This window comes from Anguilla rostrata, chromosome 11, assembly GCF_018555375.3.
Source record: "Anguilla rostrata isolate EN2019 chromosome 11, ASM1855537v3, whole genome shotgun sequence".
Classification (NCBI taxonomy): domain Eukaryota; kingdom Metazoa; phylum Chordata; class Actinopteri; order Anguilliformes; family Anguillidae; genus Anguilla; species Anguilla rostrata.
Genome location: NC_057943.1, coordinates 6,366,303 through 6,388,974, shown reverse-complemented (window position 1 = coordinate 6,388,974; position 22,672 = coordinate 6,366,303). Strand labels below are relative to the sequence as shown.

At 51.1% G+C, this 22,672-nt stretch overlaps 1 protein-coding gene across 1 annotated transcript in view; it reads left to right on the top strand.

Annotated features, from left to right (window-relative positions):
- LOC135235342 (agrin-like) overlaps positions 1-22,672 on the top strand; it is a 334,070-nt gene that overhangs the window by 289,890 nt on the left and 21,508 nt on the right. The window contains exons 20-29 of the mRNA XM_064300761.1: positions 3,187-3,612; positions 8,048-8,179; positions 11,806-11,933; positions 13,890-14,004; positions 14,881-15,000; positions 15,356-15,733; positions 16,898-17,090; positions 17,600-17,815; positions 18,630-18,859; positions 22,376-22,510. Coding sequence (XP_064156831.1) covers positions 3,187-3,612; positions 8,048-8,179; positions 11,806-11,933; positions 13,890-14,004; positions 14,881-15,000; positions 15,356-15,733; positions 16,898-17,090; positions 17,600-17,815; positions 18,630-18,859; positions 22,376-22,510 — 2,073 coding nt within the window. The remainder of the gene's footprint in view (positions 1-3,186; positions 3,613-8,047; positions 8,180-11,805; positions 11,934-13,889; positions 14,005-14,880; positions 15,001-15,355; positions 15,734-16,897; positions 17,091-17,599; positions 17,816-18,629; positions 18,860-22,375; positions 22,511-22,672) is intronic.

The window sequence follows — 22,672 nt, the reverse complement described above, 5'->3', positions numbered from 1 at the left end:
TCCCCGGACCGCCGCGGCTCCGTCAGATCCGGTGTGGGTCGGGTCAGCGGCGTGCCGGAGAAGTGGCATTTAACCCTTTTGAAGCGGAGGCTTTCTTTGAAATGTTTTCAAATGTCAGCGTTCTGGAACTCCATTGGCTTCCGGTTACCGGGGGCGGCGATTGTGACATCAGCGTCGGAATGTTCAGCTGAGGACACCCTTGAGCGCGTGTTTGCGAGCTCAGAACCTAAAAGTTAAGTTAAATGCCACTGTGCAGACTAATTGACTGGTGGCGGGGGGGGGGGGGGGTGCGCCGGAGGTAAGACCGTTTCGTGTAAAGATGTGGAGCTTCCAGCAGCTGTGCTAACCGCTAATTCCCTGATGTTCTCGGGAACATTACTGAAATGAATTAAAGATTCGCTTGGAGGCCGCTGGCTGATGATAGCTACAACTTTTGCTAATCCCCCATCTTCTCTGGGGGATTTAATTCTTGGGCGCGCGGGAGAGCTGGCAGCGGCCCGCTCGCTAGACGCCGGGAGGAACGCGCGACGGTTCCGCGGGTTAGCGGTTAGCGGTTAGCGGCGGCGCCGGCTCTCATTAATTCCTTCCGCGGGACGCGGTCGCGCTCGGGCTCCCGGCCGCTCCCCTACTCCCCCCCCCGGGGCTGAGGTCACAGCGGGAGCTCATTTCACGTGTGACTGGGCGGGAATTAGCTGGCGCGCCCCTTCCGTGTCACTTCCTGCTGATCCCCCCCCCCACCCAACCCGCGCAGGAATAATATTAGCTATTGGAAGCGCGCGGCGGTAGAAGCTTGAAACACCCCCTCGTGTGTTACGGCTATGGGCTGTGCGGAGAGATGGAACGGAGGTGGTGGGGGGGGGGGTGGGGTGGGGGGGTGTAATAAAAATTCCTGGGGTGGTGAGGTTTGTCTGGCGTGGAAAGTTGGCCGGTTCTGTTTTTCCCTGCTGGCGTAATCACCTGCAAGTCTGTGGTGAACTGGCAGAGTGTGCATGAACAACTGGTGTGATCTCAGGCAGGGATATATCGCTCTCTCTCTCTCTCTCTCTCTCTCTCTCTCTCTCGCTTTCTCCATAGATATATATCTGTTTGTTTTTTGTTTCTCTCTCTTTCACTCTTTGTCTTGTGCTCCCTCTCACTCTCTCTATGCCTTTTCCTTGGTCTTTAAGTAACTTGATTTCCTGGCTAGTACACTCACAGAAAAAAAATTGACATTCAATGGGACCATATATAAAAAAAATATACAATATGTGTGTGTGTGCGAGCGTGCATACGTGTGTGTGTGTGAGAGAGTATACCTGCTTGTGTGTGTGTGTGTGTGTGTGCGAGCGTGCATACGTGTGTGTGAATTTCATGGAATTTTTTTGGCTTATTTATTATTGGTCTGGGAATGGAAGGGTTACCTGCATCCTGAAAACTCTCTCAGACGAAACCACTGCTGGAACTGGGTCATGATGCGTAGCCAAGAATAAATATAAACAAAAGAGTCCCTCTGCGCAAAATGGTAGCATCGCTGGCCTCTCTCTCTCTCAAATTCAAATTCAAATTCAAAATGCTTTATTTATTATGCTCTCTCTCTCTCTCTCTCACACTCACTCTCTCTATATCTCTCTCACTCTGTCTCTCTCTCTCCCTCTCTCTCACTCTCTCATTCCCGCCCTCTCTCTTCTCTCTCAATCTCATCTCTCTCTCCCTCTCTCTCTCTTTCCCTCTTTCTTTCTTTCTCTCTCTCTCTCTATCTCTCGTTCTCTCTGTTCTGTGGGCGGTGTCGGCTGCTTAAAATACACAGCTATAAAAAAATAAAAATAAAAATAAAAAAAGACGAGGTTGCACATTTCACACCCCACTGGGTAACGGCTGATCGGATATGAGGCGATTAGGGTCTAATTAAACGCCAGTTTGGAAAAAGCCCAAAGCGGCGTGTTATTGGAGCATTGCTGGAGCAGGGAGCCCCGATACACGGGGTGGGGGGGGGTATGAGGAGCGTAAGCCTCATAAAAGCTGGGTGATGCGGACGCGCACCAACGGTTCGACGGGGCGGGGCGCGTCGCTATCGCCTCAGAAGGCTGGCCTCGACTCCTACGACCCCCCCCCCCCCGAAAGCTCGATTTGAATCCTCGTGTCGGAGGCTGCTCGTCCTCCGTGCCGCGTGTGGATTGATGTCAAGAGTCGACAGAACCGGGACACGCCGTCGACTGGGAAGTCTGGCGAAAGGGGGGAGGAGGCTCCGGAATGTTTGTGCGTTTGTGTGTGCGTCGGCTCGACTCGACTCGAGGCGAGGCGAGGCTGCCGCGGCGACCGCGGTGCATGCTGGGAAGGCGGCGAGCGCCGAGCCTGCCGTCTTTGAAGCCGGTTGTTAAAACCCGGTTGCTGCCCTCGTTATATCAATCTTTCATTCCGCAGAGGCTCTGGTGGTTTGTGATTAAAGCTTCCTTTCCAGTTGGATAAACTGTGCGCGTGTGTGTGTGTATTGAGTGATATGTGTTTGTATGTACATGTGTAAGGGTGTGTAGCCATCCACTTTATTGTCGCTACATTGAAGACCCTTTGCCATTTGATCATGATTTGTACTTTTTTATTTTACAGTGCATTATATCTATGCTGCAATGATAATCATGCCTGACAGTTACATATTTAACACTGTATTTAACACTGGCCAACAGCAAAGGTGCGCACCTTAAAAACAGTGGACTCTGTATCAGTCTACAATCTACTGTACAATTGTGTATGCACCACCCCCCCCCCCCCCCACCGCTACCCTCCCCCCCCCCCACCTTGGAGCAAGAGTCCCATCTCACGGCTACTCTGTCATCATTTTAAAAATGAGCTTTGGGATCTACATGACAGGCGCTGATCCGTTTGAGCAGGCTCAGGTGCACAGGTGTGGTCTCAGAGCTGGCCCAACAGGGCTCCATTTAAATGATCCCCTGCTCGCAGAACATTCTTTTTTATTTCTGGCGACTTCAAGCGATCTCAGTTAATCTATGAAACATGCGCGATGACAGCGTGACAGTTGTCAAGAATACCGGATTTTGTAGTCCTGCTGGGTTCCGTGTGCTGGCTGTGCGTAGCCATGAATTATTAGGGAGCGAGAGAGAGAGAGATAAAAAGAAGAGAGTGACCTCAAAAAAAAAAAGAAAAAAACATTTCCATCTATGCTTACCCATCGTTCATTCCTGCTTTCTCCAGAAACCATCTTACACCCTGGGGCGGCCACCAGACCCACCCCCTCCCCAAAAAACACCCCCCGCGCCACACCCTCCACCGCCCACGTCAAGGTCACCATGCCCCGCCAGGGCCACGCCTCCACGTCCCGCCTCGGGGAGAGGGCGGAGGACCAGAGGGAGAGGAACGCCCTGCCCCCCTCCTCCTGGGTGGAGGGCCTGCCGCCCCTGGGGATCACGGAGAAACCCGGCGACCCTTCCATCACCACCCACCGCCACACCACCCACCACCACAAACCGCCTCGCGCCACGCCCCCGTCTTCGACCCCCGCCCCCCCCCGCCGGGTGTCCCCGCCCTCCCCGTACGAGGACTCGGGGAGCGGCGAGCCCAGCGGCGACGACGACGCGGAGGGTAGCGCCGTGATGGAGGCTAGCGGGGCGGAGCCTGTCGGTAAATCAACTTCCTCACTACGTTTCCCAGAATGCCGCTGCTGCTGTTGTCGTTGTAAACGTGGCCAGCCAGGTCTTATGTCATGTAGGCGAGTGAGTAAGTATGTGGTGGATTTGAATACTTTTTTTTTTTTGCAGTGGTTTTCACTGGCATCACTGTCATTACACTGTCAGCACTATCCTTTCACACCTGTGACTACAGTATGTTAGAAATATGTATTTAGCATTTTTGAAATGTAAGAAAGTGAAGTCCTTGATGAAAATTTCAGTCCAGCTGGGATTTTAAGCTGGTCTGTAGCTGGTTAAAGCAGCTTAAGCTGGTACAGTAAGCTAAAGGCCAAAATGGTTGTCTAGCTGCCTGTAGGCTGGTTAGCTGGTGAACAGCTGGTCAACCAGCTAAAGCCAGCTTAAAATGTCAAGAACAGCTGCTTAATCCAGCGTAACCAGGCTAGTTTTAGATAATTCAGCTGGGAATATTCAGCCGGGATCCCAACCAAGCAAAGTAGGTCATGTATGTGCCCCATGGACTGTAAACGAAGACTCCCAGAATCTTCAGGGGGAATATTTTCAGTGATTTAGATGAATATGTGAAGCCTTGTTTGTATGTATTTCGGGCCCCAGAACATCACCCCCAGCACTCTAATGCTGAACACAAAGCAGAGATTGAGCAGTGTTCACTCTTGATTCAGCACTCAAAGGAACTGTTTCAGAGTGCGTGAACTCTCCTCAAAAGCCTCCGAGTAGCTATTCATATTAAAATAGATACAACTATTTAAAGTTTTAAATTATTACGAAGATTACAGATGTTGTTGTTGTTGTTGTTGTTGACGACAAGATGGTAACTGAGAGCGAGACAGACACTGTTACCTTGTACGTAGCTCTCGTTGCGTATCGCTAGCTTTGTAATAAAGCGCTGCCAGTAGAGCTACGCGTTCCGATATTTTCTGTGACTTTCACGTGCAGAAATGCAGGCGGACGTGGAGACAGGTGTTTCTGTATTACGGAGAGATCCGTGTTAAGTCCCAGCTCTGCCATTCATCTACTATGAATCCACAGCCCCGGAGCACGATTGGCCTTGCGTGGCCAGAGACGGGGGGGATGTTATGATTCAGCCAACAATCTGCGGATTACTGGGCTCCGTCGGCCCCTCGCTGCCGTGCTCTGGCAGTGGCCGACCTCACCAGAAACAGGGCCGGTTGCGTGTGTGTGTGCCAGTTTGTGTTTTAGCCCGGCACCACGACTCTCTCTTTCAACTGTAATTAACTAAATCATGGTCTTCAATCAAGACCTCGCTAAATAGAATCAGGTGTCTTATTGTTGGGCTAGAACAAAAGCAAGCCTGCACCCGCGGATGGCTATTTTCAGGTAGGATTGGACACCCCTGCTCTAGCAGGACATGGCAACCAACTGGCATAAAGGAGAGTACACTGTGCTGGTGTGTAGCCAGCAGTGTGCTACTGAATAGCCAGCGCTGTGGTAGTGTGTAGCCAGCAGTATGGTACTGTGTAGCAGAACTGTGGTGCTGTGTAGCCAGCACTGTGGCAGTGTGTAGCCAGCAGTGTGTAGCCAGCGCTGTGGTAGTGTGTAGCCAGCAGTATGGTACTGTGTAGCAGAACTGTGCTACTGAATAGCCAGCGCTGTGGTAGTGTGTTGCCAGCAGTGTGGTACTGAATAGCCAGCGCTGTGGTAGTGTGTAGCCAGCAGTATGGTACTGTGTAGCCAGCAGTATGGTACTGTGTAGCAGCCGTGTGGTACTGTGTAGCAGCAGTGTGGTAGTGTGTAGCCAGCACTGTGGTACTGTGTAGCCAGCAGTGTGGTACTGTGTAGCCAGCACGGTGGTACTGTGTAGCCAGCAGTATGGTACTGTGTAGCAGCAGTGTGGTACCGTGTAGCCTGCACTGTGGTACTGTGTAGCCAGCAGTATGGTACTGTGTAGTAGCAGTGTGGTACTGTGTAGCAGCAGTGTGGTAGTGTGTAGCCAGCAGTATGGTACTGTGTAGCAGCAGTGTGGTACTGTGTAGCAGCAGTGTGGTACTGTGTAGCCAGCGCTGTGGTAGTGTGTAGCCAGCAGTATGGTACCGTGTAGCCAGCAGTATGGTACTGTGTAGCAGCAGTGTGGTGCTGTGTAGCCAGCTCTGTGGTAGTGTGTAGCAGCAGTATGATACTGTGTAGCCAGCGCTGTGGTAGTGTGTAGCCAGCAGTATGGTACCGTGTAGCCAGCAGTGTGGCAGTGTGTAGCAGCAGTGTGGTAGTGTGTAGCCAGCAGTGTGGCAGTGTGTAGCCAGCGCTGTGGTACTGTGTAGCAGCAGTGTGGTACTGTGTAGCAGCAGTATGGTACCATGTAGCCAGCACTGTGGTACTGTGTAGCCAGCAGTGTGGTACTGTGTAGCCAGCACTGTGGTACTGTGTAGCCAGCAGTGTGGTACTGTGTAGCCAGCAGTGTGGTACTGTGTAGCCAGCACTGTGGTACTGTGTAGCCAGCGCTGTGGTAGTGTGTAGCAGCCATGTGGTTCTATATAGCAGCAGTATGGTACTGTGTAGCCAGCAGTATGGTACCGTGTAGCCAGCACTGTGGTAGTGTGTAGCCAGCGCTGTGGAAAGGAGCAGTTGTTTTGCAGCCAGGTGCGCTGAATGAGAGCACGCAGTTCAGCTGCTGCGCTCTTGTTCACTGGGCACGGCACTGACCTGGAACCACAACAGGTGATTTCAATTTGGAGAGTAAATAAAAGGAAAAGGACCTATATATATATTTAATTTTTGTTTGTCCCTGACCCAGAAGTAAACCAAACTCTCCACACTCTGAATTTATGAATCAGTGCGCACACGCCCCCCCCCCCAACCCCCTGGTCCTATTTCGAGTACCTGTTCCAGCAGTTTATCCCCCTGCCATCATCACACCAGTCTCCAGAGTGCTCTCCAGAGGCTTCGCATCTCCAGGGGGGCTGTTTGATGACACCGGCCCCTGAGGAACAGTCGCCTCTCGGCTGTAACTCCCCCCCCCCCCCCCATCCCCAACCCCCCACCCCCGCCCACACCCTCACCCCCCCACCCCCACATCCCTACCCAGCTCCCCGCTCGTAACTCTGTGTCTACGCCGAACAGATGCTCGGGGATACTTCAGAGCCCGGCGTTGCCGTTCCACTTTGCAGCCTGGAGTCCTTCGCTGCTCCCAGTGATATATTTATGACTTGTTCAGTGTGTGTCAGAGCTGGTGGGGGGGGGGGGGTTTCAAAAAAAAAAAAAAAAAAATTTTTATGATCATTTCTAGTCTCTGCTAGACATAAATCTGTGCCAGGCCGACCGGCATAATAACCCGAGCAACAAAAATTGTTATAGACCGTGGGTCGTTTATTGGGCGCGTGTGTGCAGCGTACGCGGCGTAAAGGGAGCAGGTGTGTCGATAGTGGCCCGAGATTTAATGCCGGATGACTTTTGCGCATCGCACTGAGGTTTTTTTTATTACCTGCCCTCGATCGATGGAATAAATTAGCCGTTCGCTGTGATTATTTCCGTTTGCCGTATTTCGCCCGTCGGCGTTTTTGACGCTCCCGGCTGATTCCTCCCGAAATCGTCTGTGACGGCTGTCCTGGGTACAGAACGACTGCAGTTCACAACTTTTATTTTTTATTATTATTATTATTATTTATTTTTTTATTTATTTTTGTTATCGGAAGAGATTTTATCCGACTCCGTATTTGCATTTCCAGTGTACCTCAGCTCCTGCGGCTGAAATTTTGAAGGAAGAGTAATAACATTTCGGCAGGCGTCAGCGGCATCGTGTCATAAATGCCGTCGATTGCTTGCTTACCCTTACGCAGAAAACCCGGGTCGTGCCTTGAAGTCCAGTACGGACGCGCCTCATTTTAGACCGCAGAGTTCCATCACCTTGTGGAAACGATGGAGGGAACAGTTTTATCCTTTGCTGTGAAAAGAGTTTAACCCCTCATGTCTGTTCTCACATTACATTACAGGCATTTAGCAGACGCTCTTAGAATTAACAATGCATCATTAGATTGGATCCATTTATACAGCTGGATACATACTGAAGCAATGCAGGTTAAGTAACCTTGCTCAAGGGTACAATGGCAATGACCTACTCAGGAATCAAACCTTTGACCTTTCGGTTACAAGACCAGCATCTCACCCACTATAATACACTGCTCTCTCTCTCTCTCTCTCTCTCTCTCTCTCTCCCTCTCGCTCTCTCTCTCTGCACTCTTCTCTCTCTCTCTCTCTCCCTCTCTCTCTCTCTCTCTCTCTCTCTCTCTCTCTCTCTCCTCCTCTCCTCCTCTCTCTCTTCCTCCTCTCCTCCTCCTCTCTCCCTCCCTCCTCTCTCTCTCTTCTCTCTCCTCCTCCTCTCTCTCTCTCTCTCTCTCTCTCTCTCTCTCTCTCTCCCTCTCTCTCTCTCTCTCTCTCTCTCTCTCTCTCTCTCTCAGAACCCACGGCGGTGGCGGCGGCGACCACGCCCCCGGCGGTCGAACCCCGCTCCTCGTGTGACAACACGGCGTTCGGGTGCTGTCCCGACGGCAGGACGGCGGCCAGCAGCTCTGAGGGAACAAACTGCCCCCGTAAGTATCCCGCCAAAAAACCGCCTCCGGCATCGCGGCGTGATTAATGGGTGCAGCGGGGGCTGTGATTCTTTGGCTGGGAACATTTAGGTAATTATAATTTTTTTTTTTTGGAATACATCGTTTTTTTGAAGTTTTTTTTTCTTCTTCCAGACTTTCTTAGCCACCCCCCCACCAGGCCCTGTGCTTACTCTTCTCCACAGTTTCAGATGGCCTTAGCGACCCTGTGCTTACTCTTCTCCACAGTTTTAGACAGCCTTAGCGACCCTGTGCTTACTCTTCTCCACAGTTTCAGATGGCCTTAGCGACCCTGTGCTTACTCTTCTCCACAGTTTTAGATGGCCTTAGCGACCCTGTGCTTACTCTTCTCCTCAGTTTTAGACGGCCTTAGCGACCCTGTGCTTACTCTTCTCCACAGTTTTAGACGGCCTTAGCGACCCTGTGCTTACTCTTCTCCACAGTTTTAGATGGCCTTAGCGACCCTGTGCTTACTCTCCTCCACAGTTTTAGATGGCCTTAGCGACCCTGTGCTTACTCTCCTCCACAGTTTTAGATGGCCTTAGCGACCCTGTGCTTACTCTTCTCCACAGTTTTAGACGGCCTTAGCGACCCTGTGCTTACTCTTCTCCGCAGTTTTAGACGGCCTTAGCGACCCTGTGCTTACTCTTCTCCACAGTTTTAGACGGCCTTAGCGACCCTGTGCTTACTCTTCTCCACAGTTTTAGACGGCCTTAGCGACCCTGTGCTTACTCTTCTCCGCAGTTTTAGACGGCCTTAGCGACCCTGTGCTTACTCTTCTCCACAGTTTTAGACGGCCTTAGCGACCCTGTGCTTACTCTTCTCCACAGTTTTAGACGGCCTTAGCGACCCTGTGCTTACTCTTCTCCACAGTTTTAGACGGCCTTAGCGACCCTGTGCTTACTCTTCTCCGCAGTTCTAGATGGCCTTAGCGACCCTGTGCTTACTCTTCTCCGCAGTTTTAGACAGCCTTAGCGACCCTGTGCTTACTCTTCTCCACAGTTTTAGACAGCCTTAGCGACCCTGTGCTTACTCTTCTCCACAGTTTTAGACGGCCTTAGCGACCCTGTGCTTACTCTTCTCCACAGTTTTAGACAGCCTTAGCGACCCTGTGCTTACTCTTCTCCACAGTTTTAGACAGCCTTAGCGACCCTGTGCTTACTCTTCTCCACAGTTTTAGACGGCCTTAGCGACCCTGTGCTTACTCTTCTCCACAGTTTTAGACGGCCTTAGCGACCCTGTGCTTACTCTTCTCCACAGTGTTAGACAGCCTTAGCGACCCTGTGCTTACTCTTCTCCACAGTTTCAGACGACCTTAGTGACCCTGTGCTTACTCTTCTCCACAGTTTTAGATGGCCTTAGCGACCCTGCGTTTACTCTTCTCCACAGTTTTAGACAGCCCAAGCTGCCCCCCCCCCCAGCCTGATCTGCTCTCTCGCCGCTAACAGGGAAGGGGGCGGGTCGTGACTCGCGGCTCGGCGGGTTTTTCGCGAGTGCAGAATTAGCGCGGCCGCGTCACCGAGTCGCGGTGACTAACTGTGGGGGGGGGGCAGGGGCGGGAGGCGCGAGGGGAGCGGGCTGGCGCGAATCGAGCTCCGCACAATCGTAGCCTTGCCGCTGTCAGGACCCCCGTGTCATTTCCTGCGCGGAGCTGCCGCTGCTCCCCGCGACCTACCGTAGATCACCGAGCGGCGGGTGACCTTTTTTCGGGGGCCCCGCCCCCCCCCAGTCCCGCCCCCCTCAGCCCCATCTGATGCGAGAGACAGGGATGAGATTAGACGTGCTGATGACTGATGGGTACAGGTAGAGGCCTGGCAGCTTTATTTGTTCGCCACCCCCCCCCCCCCCCCGGGCGATGGGACGCAGATCGTCCCTCTCTGAACAAACGGCGCGGGGGTGTTTGTGATGTCACGTCCGCGTTTCTGCTGTTCGTCAGGCATGATTCGCCGCCAGTGAAGGCGGAGACAGGCAGATGCACTGCTGGCTGGTGTTGGACATGGTCCTGGAGTCCGGCCTTGCTCAGTTTCAGACGAACGTGTTTGTTGAAAGGACTGTGTTGTCTGCTGATTCCCCTCCCGTCTATCTGCGATAGACTTTTTTTGTTCATGTATTTATATTTTCCTCTTTTCATTGACGCCTTTCCTGTTATTCCTATTAATTCAGGGTTCTTCACGATACAGGACGAATCAAATCAGGTCACGGTACAGAAAAGAATACATGCGTGTATATCGTGTGCAAATGCAGTGTATATACATCACCGTGTGTGTTTACGCCGTATGTACATCAGTGCGTGAAATGAAATGATGTTCAACACCAACATCACCCTGCTAAGTGCATTAATAAATACAGCTGCAGTGTATTAAAAGGTGTGGACAGGAGAGGAATAATGTACGGTGATTCACGTTTCAGCGAGATTCAAATTGGGCAATGCTGCGTTTCTAGTCACGGTTGATTAAAACAAAAAGAAGCTGCTTTCACTCGCCCCCCCCCCCCCCCCTTATCTTAGTCACATCCCTCAGCCCCTCATCCTGAGATGTGATCTTTTTCCTGTCCTGTCCTCCTTTTGTTTTTTTTTCTTTTCTTCTTCCCAAAACACAGATCTCGCCATTTTCGCTTGTGTCAGATTTTTTATAGCGATACATATCAGCACGGACGGACGGGGCGGTGGTGGGGTGGGGGGTTTGGGGGGGCGGGGGGGAGCCCTTATCGCGCGATTTTAACCGGCTTCTGTCAGTCACCGTTTCGCGAGATTGGGAGACAATTACGCGTATCTCCCTCCGTAATCGCGTTAGCGCTCTTCCCCGGTAGCCCTGATTGATTCGGCCAATTTGCGGAGCTGATTACGAGCCGCGTGCGACGCATCAGCGTCGGTCCGCGTCCTCACTCCTGTCCCTGCGCACGTCTCTTCATTTACCGTTACGTTTAAAAATCTTTTATATGTTGTTGTTCTTTTTTTTTTTTTGTTTTTTTGCACTCCTTAATGAACAGCAGTAGTACACTGGGGCGGGGCGGCAGTGTACTACGGTGGTTAAGGAAACCGTCTTGTGATTTGTGTTTGTTGGTTCAAGTCCTTTACATGTCCAGCTGTATAACTGTTTTATGTGCAGGAAAAGTGTGCTGTCTTATGCAAAAATAATATATATATTTTTTTTTCAGTCAATGTCTGTTTTGTGTCTTCCTTGTCTGTTTTTGTAGTTTGTTGTTTGTCTGAGCTGTGTGCCACGTCTGTCACGGTCGTCCTGGTGTCTCTAACTGGTGTTTCTCTGCTCAGTCCTTCACGCTTCTGGCAGCTTGTTTGGGAAAGAGCGGGATGTCGCGGTCCTGGTAAAACTCCGGCCCGTTCCGCCCGCCAACGTGCGCCCGTCACTCTCGCTCACGATCCACTCTCCCCCCCCGTCGCGGCGGGAAAGGCGACTCCCCCAAAAACCGCACTAACTCCACGGCTACTTCATCCCACTAACCCCCCCCCCCCCCCAGTTTAGACTGGCACTACCTCAACAACCCGGTGGTCTCTGCCTGAGCCCTGAGGGCAGCGTGTCTGGCGCCCCCTGCTGGTGCCGTCGAGCATTAACGCCTCTGTGTCCCCCCCCCCCCCCTTGCCTTCGCAGCCACGATGAAGTTCAACGGCTTCCTGCACCTGGACCAGGTGGAGGGCCAGGAGGTGTTCTACACCCCGGAGATGGAGGACCCCAAGTCGGAGCTGTTCGGGGAGACCGCCAGGAGCATAGAGGGCGCTGTGAGTATCTGGCTAACTTGGTTTTCTCTCTTTCCCGCCATTTAGTGTAGTGTCATGCGCCCCTACTGACACCGTGTGCATAGTAATGAAACTCCACTCATTTGCTTGCTCACTAATGGTGACGATGAGTATTGGCTACTTCAATAAAGCCCTTTCTGCTGGCTGATGGAGTTACCTCAGGTTTGCATTAATTATGACCGCACTCTGTTGAGTCCGGCGTTCTGTCACAGAGTGGCCATGGGGTTAAATGAGAAAGCAGCACCTGTTGCTCCAGCCGTTTGGAATCGTTTGAGGTAACACATGCTGCATGTCTCATGTGATCCACTGGACTCGTCGTTACAGGAGTCTCACGTCTCATTTATTTTTTCACCCCAGTTAGCGTCTGTCCCGAAAAGTGGGTGGGCCTCTGGCGGTCACCTCCGTTTGAACCGGAGTGCAGAGAAGCTGACGATTCCCGCCTTTCTCTCTCTCCGTTCGTTTTGTGACTGAGAGCGTACGGCACGCGTCCCCCTTGGCCTGTTAATCAGCTTCCTTTGTGTGCCTTCGGAAGGGAAGCGGATAGGGGGCAGGAGTTCTCCGTGATTATACTTTCAAACGTGGGGGAAACCTGTGCCAGCTGTAGAAATGAGTGTCATTGACCCTCCCCACCCCCCACACCCCCTCCCCCCCCCCCCCACCTCCTCCAGGCATATTCTGATCCAGTGTCTTGGAACAGTCCCAGCATGCACTGGGGCCCCCGCAGGGCTCGGCTGTGGTAGAAGATAGTGGAGCAAATTCCCCTTTCCCTTCGATCGCTGGGCGCCTTCTTATTCACTGGGCTGGATCACGACACCGCATGGCCTGCGGGGTGGGGGGGGGCAGGTTTCTGGGTCACAGTGCCATTAGGGAGTTTTTTAGCCACTAGCAGGGTGCTTGTGTTACCCGCTTGCTGGAGTGTACCACTCCCAGCCCTGGGGGGAGTTCCCATGGAGCTCATGTGAGCTCAGGCCGGAGGGAAAGCTGGAAAGCTGAATCCATCATCTTTACCCTGTTTGAGTAGGTTTTTTTTTGGGGGGGATGTCTCTTTCAGAATTCCAAAGCCAGTGTTCTAGAGCTCCGTTCCTTTCAGTCACCAGCGGCGACTGTGACATCAGCGTTAGAATGTTCCGTTGTTGAAGAACATTCTGATCTCGTATTTGTGATCTCACAGAGGGTTAAGCTGTCTTCTGCTTTTCCCCCCTGCCTATGCAGGGCAGGTAGGAGGAGGGAGAGATGAGAGGATAAGGGAGCGGCATGTGGGTTCCCTCCTCCCGTTGAGGGTAATTGAGTGTCAAGGCTTCCCTGAGGGAGTCCTCTGACAATAGAAGTTCTCGCGTCGAGTGCGCTGGAAGTGTGAGGAGCAGCGCGGGTTTGCTCCTGAACATAACACACACCCAAAAAAAAAAACAAGGCCAAAGAAGTAGGATTCATTTCCACCTTCTTATTCCCAAATCAGCGGGGGGGGGGGGGGGGGCGGCTCCAGGGAGGAGAGGGGGACCAAGAAACGACCGATTCTTATCGTTTTTCTCCGGGGGCAAGAAAGCAGAGAAAAGCGAGCGAGGAGGTGTAGGTGTCTAAACTCTGGCGACGGGTGTTTGGCGGTTCACTCGGGACCCGCCCGTGGACCTGCGGCGCCCGCGCCGACGCTAAAACACTGGAAAAGAAACTGAGCCAATCAGAGAAATGTGCTGTAGCTATCTGACATTTACCGTGTGCTTCCCCCCCAAAAAAAATGTGTTCACGTACAGTAATTACTTCTGCTCCACAGTTAAATGTCAATTTCCTTGCTGTGGCCCAATGGGGCTTCAGGCAGTTGCCTAGTGACGCAATTTCTCATCCCTGGAAGAAGTAGACATTTGATTTGAGGTCCAGATGGTAGATATGTATTCATTATATTTATGGCATTTTCTCTCCGCCCCCCCCTCCCCTCCCCCCCAGCTAAATGAGTTGTTCCGGAAGTCAGACGTCCAGAAGGACTTCAAGAGTGTCCGGGTCCGGAACCTGGCTCCCAGTCACTCCATCCTGGCTTTCGTCGAGGCGCACTTTGATCCAGGTACGAGACCGAGCCAGACCTCGCAATAGCGAAAACATTCTCAAAACTCTCGGTCGGCGTTGCCGTGGTCACAGTCATCCGAGGTTCTCAGTGTCGTTTATTATCATTTCTGCTGTAATCCCATTTGTCCCGCTACTGCACAGCGAGAGTTATTTGGAAACCGAATACGAATCCGATGTCCAATGTCAAAACTAATTTCGGGGTGTTTGGGTGACTGACTGCCGCGGGAGTTGGAAGGGAAAGTAATTATTTAAAAGTGATCTTGATGGAGGCAGTTTTATTTTTGGTCCTCATTCCTCAGTGTACTGTAAACTGTCTTGGTCCACCTCTCACATGCGCATAAAATCTGCGAAGCGCTTCATTTTACTGGCTTGGTCCTTTATTTCTGCCGAAGATTGCCATGTAAAAGATGTCTGTGGTGGACCGTTAATGTTGGGAGTCTGTGGACGCCATTACAGACATTGCTTCTCAGGCGGTACTTCTCTCGTGCCCTGCTGCGGTGGTGGACGATGAAGGGCGTTAATCCCCATAGTTGTCTCGTACAGATTTTTTTGACTCAGTTGTCAACAGATTCGGTAACTCTGGAATAAGACACGCCCGGCTTATCCAGGTCCTTTTTCTTCTCCACTGGTGGCGCCCTCTGTTCTGGGATCAGCCTCTCACGTCGTCCTGTCCGCCCTGTCAGTTCCCATCAGATTTAATCACGCTCACATCTCAGAATCCAGTTACAGTTCCCCGGGTTGCCCTGGTACTGAGATGGACCCCGCTCCCCCCCTGCTGTTCTGGGGTCAGCCAGTGCGGTCTGCAGGGGGGGTGGGGGTGGGGGGGTGCAGAGATGATTACATTGCGTGTTTCCCCTGCCCCCCCCCCCCCCAGACACACGGTACTCCGTGGAGGACATCGAGGAAGCCCTGCTCAAGCAGCTGAAGGCGGCCAAGGAGACGGCCATCGTGGTGAAGAAGCCCGAGGAGGACAACATACGATTCAGTAACTACGGTAACCCGCCGCGGACCCCGCCCGTCCACAGGTCTCCCGCAAACAGTGTTTTTAGCGGTGACTATCTGGGTGATTGTTTTACGCATTTCCATGTCCTTTATTTAAAGTCGAGGACACAACTAAATCTTTTACAAGTGTGTGGAATGTATGCATAAAAATACAGCAAACGTTTAAATGGAAAAGAAGTAGTACAATGCAAAATAAATATTTAAGATTCCAAATCTAAATATATGAACTTTTATTCATATGAATTTAAAGATGAATTGGCACGTGCCTTGGTTGTAGTCTTTTATAATGTTGCTTTTAGTCGTATGCTAAGTGTTGGTCTGATGAAGACTCAAAATGTCTCTCCCAGGTCTGTCGACCCTCCCCTTCTTCACCACCACCACCACCACGTCCACGGTGACCACGCCCACTACCGCCGCCATCTTGTCCCCCACCGCGGCCCTGACGACCCGCCGGCCCGGGACCACCCGCCGCCCGTACCCCAGCCGCAGGACCACGCCCGCCGCCCCGGCGACCACGCCCCGCGTCGCCACCACGGCCCCCCCGCCGGCTCCCCCCACCACCACCACCACCCCCACCAGGCCCAGGCCGGGACCCCTCCCCAAAAAGCTCCCCCGCCCCTGCGACTCGCACCCCTGCCGCCACGGGGGCACCTGCGAGGAGGACGGCGCCGGGGACTTCACCTGCACCTGTCCCGCCGGTCGAGGGGGCGTGGTCTGTGAGAAAGGTCAGCTCCTTAAATTTTTTTAAAAAAAACGTTCGTCTTTCGGTCAAAAAACAAACTGCTCGTAAAACGTACGTAAAACGCTCGTAATAATACCAAGTGTTCCTCATGGCGGTTGCATCAACGATCCCGAGGATCGTTTTTACCTGAAATTCAGTCGCATTTCCGCGCTCCTTTTTCCGTTTGCTACGCTTGGCGCCCGTCTCCCGCAGCTGTGTGTGAATGATAATTTGGCACAAGCGGCTCTGATGAGCATCAGCCAATCATCCTGGGCTCCGCAGAGAGCGCGCTCAGTGAGGACCGCAGCCAGGCCCCCCGGATCTCTTTCCCTCTGATCAATGACATCATTAAAGGAGAGACACAGCAGAGCCTCCATTAGGCGGAGAGAAGAGAGTGACGTTCCCCAGCAGTTGACTGAAGAAGATGAAATGAGAAAGATAGTAATGGCAAATTACTGGCTGCGTGCGAGCTGGTGTGGGTAAACAGACAATGAGCCAATAAGGAGGCTCGTGTACACACACACACACACACACACTCAGCACATGCCCACACAGACACAGCACACACACACACTCACACACACACACACACACACTCAGACACACAGGCACAGGCACACGCACACTCACACTCACACACACACATATGTACACACACAGCACACACACATACACACAGGCACACACACACACACACACACACACACAGCACATGCCCACACAGACACACGCACACACACACACACACACACACGCACACACACACTCAGACACACAGGTACACGCACACTCACACACACACATACATACACACACAGCACACAGCACACACACACACAGCACATGCCCACACAGACACAGCACACACACACACACACGCACAGCACACAGCACAGGCCCACACATCCCCCCACACACGTACACACACACACCCCCACACTCACACACACACACAAACTCTCTTTAATAAGTCTTTTTTTTTAAACTGAGAATTACGAAAGTGCTGGATTAACTCTGCTGCAGATTAATATTAACTCTGCTCATATCTCTGATTAATATGAACTCTGCTCATATCTCTGATTAATATGAACTCTGCTCATATCTCTGATTAATATGAACTCTGCTCATATCTCTCATATTGATATTTGCGCCGTGTCTCTCCTCTCAGTGATTAAGTACTTCATCCCGTCCTTCGGGGGGCGCTCCTACTTGGCCTTCCCCACCATGAGGGCGTACCACACGGTGCGCATCGCCATGGAGTTCCGCGCCTCGGAGATGACGGGCCTGCTGCTGTTCAACGGGCAGAGCGGGAAGAAGGACTTCCTGTCCCTGGCCTTGGTCTCGGGCCAGGTGCAGCTCAGGTGAGGGGGGCGGAGCCAGAGTGGGGTGTCACTCACAGGGGCAAGGCCGGAACTTTCAGTTTGGATATTGGGGCGGTGGGGGGGGGGTTGAAAAATGTGTAGACCCGAAGAACTGCAGTCTTGTTGGGGGTTTGGGGGGTAAAAGCTTTTTTTAAGCTTTTACTCACAACTAAATGTAAGCATAGTTTTTATTGTTTAATAAACATTGTTTGGCGAGTACAGAGGTCACCAAAATTTACTTTGTGTGATTTACTATTTACTAAATTTACTACAAGTTGTGTTTGTGAAAGAGGTAACACTTGTGCTTGTTTGATTGATAAGAACAAATGTTTATTGAATTTCAAATCTGTTCTGGTTTTAGGTGAGTAAGACAGTAACATTGTGTATACTCATTGCTTGACTAATACATATTTCTGATTCATTTGTTTATCTCTCTCTCTCTCTCTCTCCCCCCCTCCCCCTCTCTCTTCCCCCTCTCTCTCTCCCCCCCCCCCCCTCTCTCTCTGCAGGTTTAACACAGGCTCTGGCACGGGCACGCTGCTCAGTAAGGTGCGGGTGAGGCCGGGCCGGTGGCACCAGCTGGTGGTGACGCGTAACCGGCGCAACGCCATGCTGAGCGTGGACAACGAGCCACACGTGGAGGGCGAGAGCCCCCCCGGCACCGACGGGCTCAACCTGGACACCAACCTCTTCATCGGGGGCGTGCCCGAGGAGCTGCTGCAAGAGTGAGGGCCTGTCTGTTATCCTCACCATCATCATCCTCACCGTCATCATCCTCACTCTCATTATCCTCACTGTCATCATCATCATCATCATCCTCACCTTAATCATCCTCACCATCATCATCCTCAGCGTCATCATCCCCACCATCATCATCCTCACTCTCATTATCCTCACTATCACCATCATCATCATCCTCACCTTAATCATCCTCACTATCATCATCCCCACCATCATCATCCTCATTATCATTATCTTCACATCATCATCCTCTCTATCATCATACTCACCATGATCATCTTCACTATCATCATCATCACCATCTTCCTCACTGTCATCAACATGAACAACCTCATGACAAAATATATAATTCTGCTGACTAGATATTTATATTGCATGCTACCATTTACTTTAAACTAGAAAGAAGCATTACTTTAAATAATAGTCACTGAACTAGATTCAGAAGATCAGCCTGCAAATAATAATTACTTTCATTGAAGGGTACCTCCCAAAAATCAGTTTGAGTTCTCATTTTGGCGACTTCTTCCGGCTCATTTAAAGGGGACATTTGCTTCAGCCTTATGCTTGCATTTCCTCCGATGCGCACTTAATATTTAATGTTTCGTATTTAAAAGGTTCATAAATGCGGCTTAATGCTCCCGGTGATAATTTTTATGTGGAGATAGACAGTTTAGCTGAGGGACATTACACCTGAAGGATGCCATAAAGCCAGACGGCGTTTGGGAGGATCGATGCGCTCGCCTGTCCCGACTGACGGCTTTATCTTTCTCTCTTTCTCTTTTTCTCCTCGTCCCTCAGCGTGAAGGAGAGGACGTCGGTGTCCTCGGGGCTGGTGGGCTGCGTGCGCACGCTGGACGTGAACAACATGGTGCACAACCTGCAGGAGAAGGGCGGGGACGTGATGTACGGCACCGCCGTGGGCGAGTGCGGGAACAACCCCTGCCAGCCCGACCCGTGCCGGAACGGGGCGCTCTGCCAGGTCCGCGAGGCCGAGATGTTCCACTGCAAGTGCGTCAACGGGTTCTCAGGTGGGCCCCGCCCCCTTCACCTTTGACCTTCGGTTCAAACGGTTGAAAGATCTCGCCATTGTGCCATTGGCCCTTAGGGGTTGGACTGTGTGGAAGTCCACGTAAGTTTTTTTTTTGGCTGGGCCGCAACAGTGGTCAGGGGCCAGCCCTACAAACGCGAATGTCTGTGTTTATTTCTTTTATTTATTTATTTGTATTTTTTTTTTTTTTGGAGGACTGTGAGCCTCAGGGCATTTTACACATACCGTCAGTCTACAAACACTGGGAATGATGTGAAACCAGAATGGATCTAAGGTGTTTGATTGCTCGCTCTCTCCTGAGATGACGGAATCAATTCTGGCCTTGCCAGAAGGCTGCATGCACTCCTTACCACATGCGGCGATGTTATATTTATGATCCTCCATTAAATCCATGGAAGATATATGCTGCGGAAATCTGAGGTGCGGCATTACTTCCTTAATTACTAATTAATTAGCAAGCTTCCGTATATAGACAACATAAATAACAACTTTATTTATCCCCGAGGGGAACCGAGCTTTCAAAAGCTAGTTGTTAATTGTTAAATGGTTCGTTACTGACAGGAATAAAATCCTATAATTCATATATTTGTTTGCTAATATGTTCTAGATGTTCTAACATTTTTTGAAAGCTTTAAAAATACTTTACAAATTATGAATACTAAGAAAATACAAAAGAAACACTGCATTTATGTTTAAAATAGTAAACGCAAATTATATTTTAAATGATTTTTACCATCTGAATTTATATGCAGCTGCATGAGGTAGGTACTTGATTTGTGTAGTGGGGTTACACAGGTGCCTTCAGTGCATTTCCTCCATTTTCATGGTCCCATTTTACCACATAATATTTAGTCCACCTTCAGGTGAGCTGTTCTAATTGGGAATTAACTCTTGGAGGAGCAGGTTTTTTGGAATGTTTTTTCAAAATTCTCAGCCAGTGTTCTAGAACATCAGTTAGCTGTAGCGATTGTTACGCAAGCATTAGAGTGTTCAAGCATTAGAACATTCCAATCGCATATTCGTGATCTTAAAAGCATACTATACAGGAATTTTACCACGAAAATTTAATAAAATAAACATGCTAAAGCATGTCTATGATGCTCTGACAATCTCTGTCTGAATGCACTCTCACCAAATTTGTGGACCTTTACCTGTGCCTGCGGACTTTTCTGTGTGGGAATGAGTGGCTATGGCTACAGAGCCTGTGGTTTGAACTCAGATTTCAGTGGAGTGTTTGTTGCTTACTAGTTAAGCTGCCCTGATACAGCCAAGCAAAAAAACAAGCTGACAGGGCTTGTTTAGAAAGTAGAGATAACCTTGGAATTGCTTGGGATGAAAACCAACGCTTGGCTTGTTTTTTGTTGGACCTGCAAGTAATGTTACCTGTAGCTATCCAACTAGCTACGTTAGATGGGGTACTTGGGGTGAGTGGGTGGGGTTGAATATGGAGGCAGAGACTTCTTTGATTGTAAACCCAGGACCACAGCAAGGCTAAACAATCCTGCATAGTATGCCTTTGAAGACATGATTTTAGGACATGATTTACATTTGCAAGACTGCAGGGAGTTCTCTGACAGGTGCACATCAAGATCCTGTTCCCAGGTCCATTCTGAATGGTCCATTTGCGACCAAAGAGCCTACCTGCGTGTCATGAATCTCCTGAGCGGGGAAACTTGTGATAGCCTTTGACCGAATCCTCCGTCTTTTCCCCTGAGGAGAGAGGATAGGCAGCCGGTCAGCGGTCCACGTGTGAAAGTTGTCCTCAGGTGACGATTGGGGCTGTGACCTACGGGCTATCTTTAGGCTCCCGCTCGAAAGAGAGGTGTGAGAGAGAGAAAGAGAGAGAGCGAGAGAGAGAGAGAGAGAGAGGAGCGGAGCGGACTGACTCACACTCCATCCCTCCGTCCAGCAGCGTGGAGAAATGCGCTGTGCAGGTGAATAAGTGCCAGAGTCCTGAGGGAGAGCTGGGGAAATGTGAAATTGGACAGGGGGTGGGGGAAATTGGGGGATGGGAGGTGAGGGGGGGGATTAAGAGGAGTGGAGTGGGGGTACAGATCACAGCCCGGCTGGGGCCCAGACAAGTTTTGGATTAAAGCGTAGTGGACATCTGAAGGTTTGAGGGGTTCTCTCACCCCCCCCCGTCACTCCTGTCTAGTCGCGCGCAGTTCGCCTGCCTCTAATGAGAGCTTCAAAGGGAAGGGGGTTGTAATAAAAAAAAGAAGAAGAAGAAGAAGAAGTAGAGAACATCATTTTCCAGGGAGACTTGTCCCTACCTTTCTTTCCAATCATGAGAGTCACCTGCAGACCGAGGCGAACTGTGGCCCCCAGCGAAGAGAGAGAGATGGATGAGAGGTTTGGGCATAGGCAATCAGCTGCCTCAACTGTCGCGCTTCTCTCTCTCTCTTTTTTCTTTTTCCTTTTTTGTCCATTTCTCCTTTATTGGAATTCGGGTAATGGAACCCTGTGTGCTTTAACCTGAGATTGGAAATGTCACCTCCAGTGCGGCGGTGTCACGAAGGCCGCTGGGCCACTTTTATAGGAGTTCTCCCCCCCCCCCCCCCCGCCACCCACGCACCCCGGTCACATGACTCCTTCACCTGCTCCGTTTCAGGACGTATGCGGGGCTAATGACAGACAGCCTGCGCAACACAGACGGAGCAGAGGAAAGAGGGGGAAAAAAGGAGGAGAGGAAAAAGAAAGGAGAGAGATCAGACGCTGAATGGAGTGACCGTGTTCCAAAGACGGAGAAAGAATAGAAGGGGACGCTCCGCCCGCCTCCCTTTCAGCCGGAGTGATGGACGTGTCGGCGGTCTCCCGGGCGACCAGCTGTCCCCTGCCAGAGAGAGAGAGAGAGAGAGAGAGGAGAGGGAGAGAAAGATGGAGAAGGAGAGGAGAGAGAGAGGTGGAGAGGGAGAGTAGAGAGATGGAGAGGAGGGAGAGGAAAGGAGAGGAGAGAGCGGGGACAGACAGAGAGAGGAAGAGAGGAGAGAGAGAGGGAGAGGAAAGGAGAGGGCAGGGACAGAGAGAGAGAGAGGGAGGGATTGAGAGAGTGAGAGAGAGAGAGAGAGAGAGAGAGAGTCTTCAGAGAACAGCAGGGAGGCCGGGCTTCCACTGCAGTCAGCTTCTTCGTGTTAAAATTATAATGACATTAAAATTACGACAATTTTTTGGGCGAAAAAAAAAAAATTCTGAAACAAGCCAAAGCCACAATCCTTGAAATAATTTCTCCTGTGAGGGCCATGGACATCATGCTGAGCCTTTTATTGAGCGTCTTAACTATGCTAAATTATACTGGGAAATATCAGCAGTTTTATGGGAAATCTTTGTCTTTGCTTGGTTTGAAAAAACTCTTTCTTTTTACTGCCTTGCCCATTCCAGTCATAGGAATTGGAATTGGATAACTTGATGTGTTCCGTGTTGCTAACGTGTTGCTAACATGTTGCTAACGTGCTAACGTTGTAACGGTCTCCTTTTGTGTCCGTTTGGCGGATCGCAGGTCCGACGTGCGCCGACGCACGCAACCCATGTGACCCCAACAGGTGCCACCCGTCCTCTCAGTGCCAGGTGCTGCCCGAGGGCGGGTACAAATGCGACTGCCCGATGGGACGCGAGGGAACCCACTGCGAAAGAGGTACGGGCGAAGTCCCAAACTCGGAAAAACAGATACGACACAGATGTCTGTGAGAGAGATAAAGATCAGACCAGGACAGCGTTGTTGAATGTGAGCGTGGTGTCTGTTTTATTGTGCGAAGCCGGTCTCCGTTTTGAATTCAACCGTTTGAGTAAAGAGGAG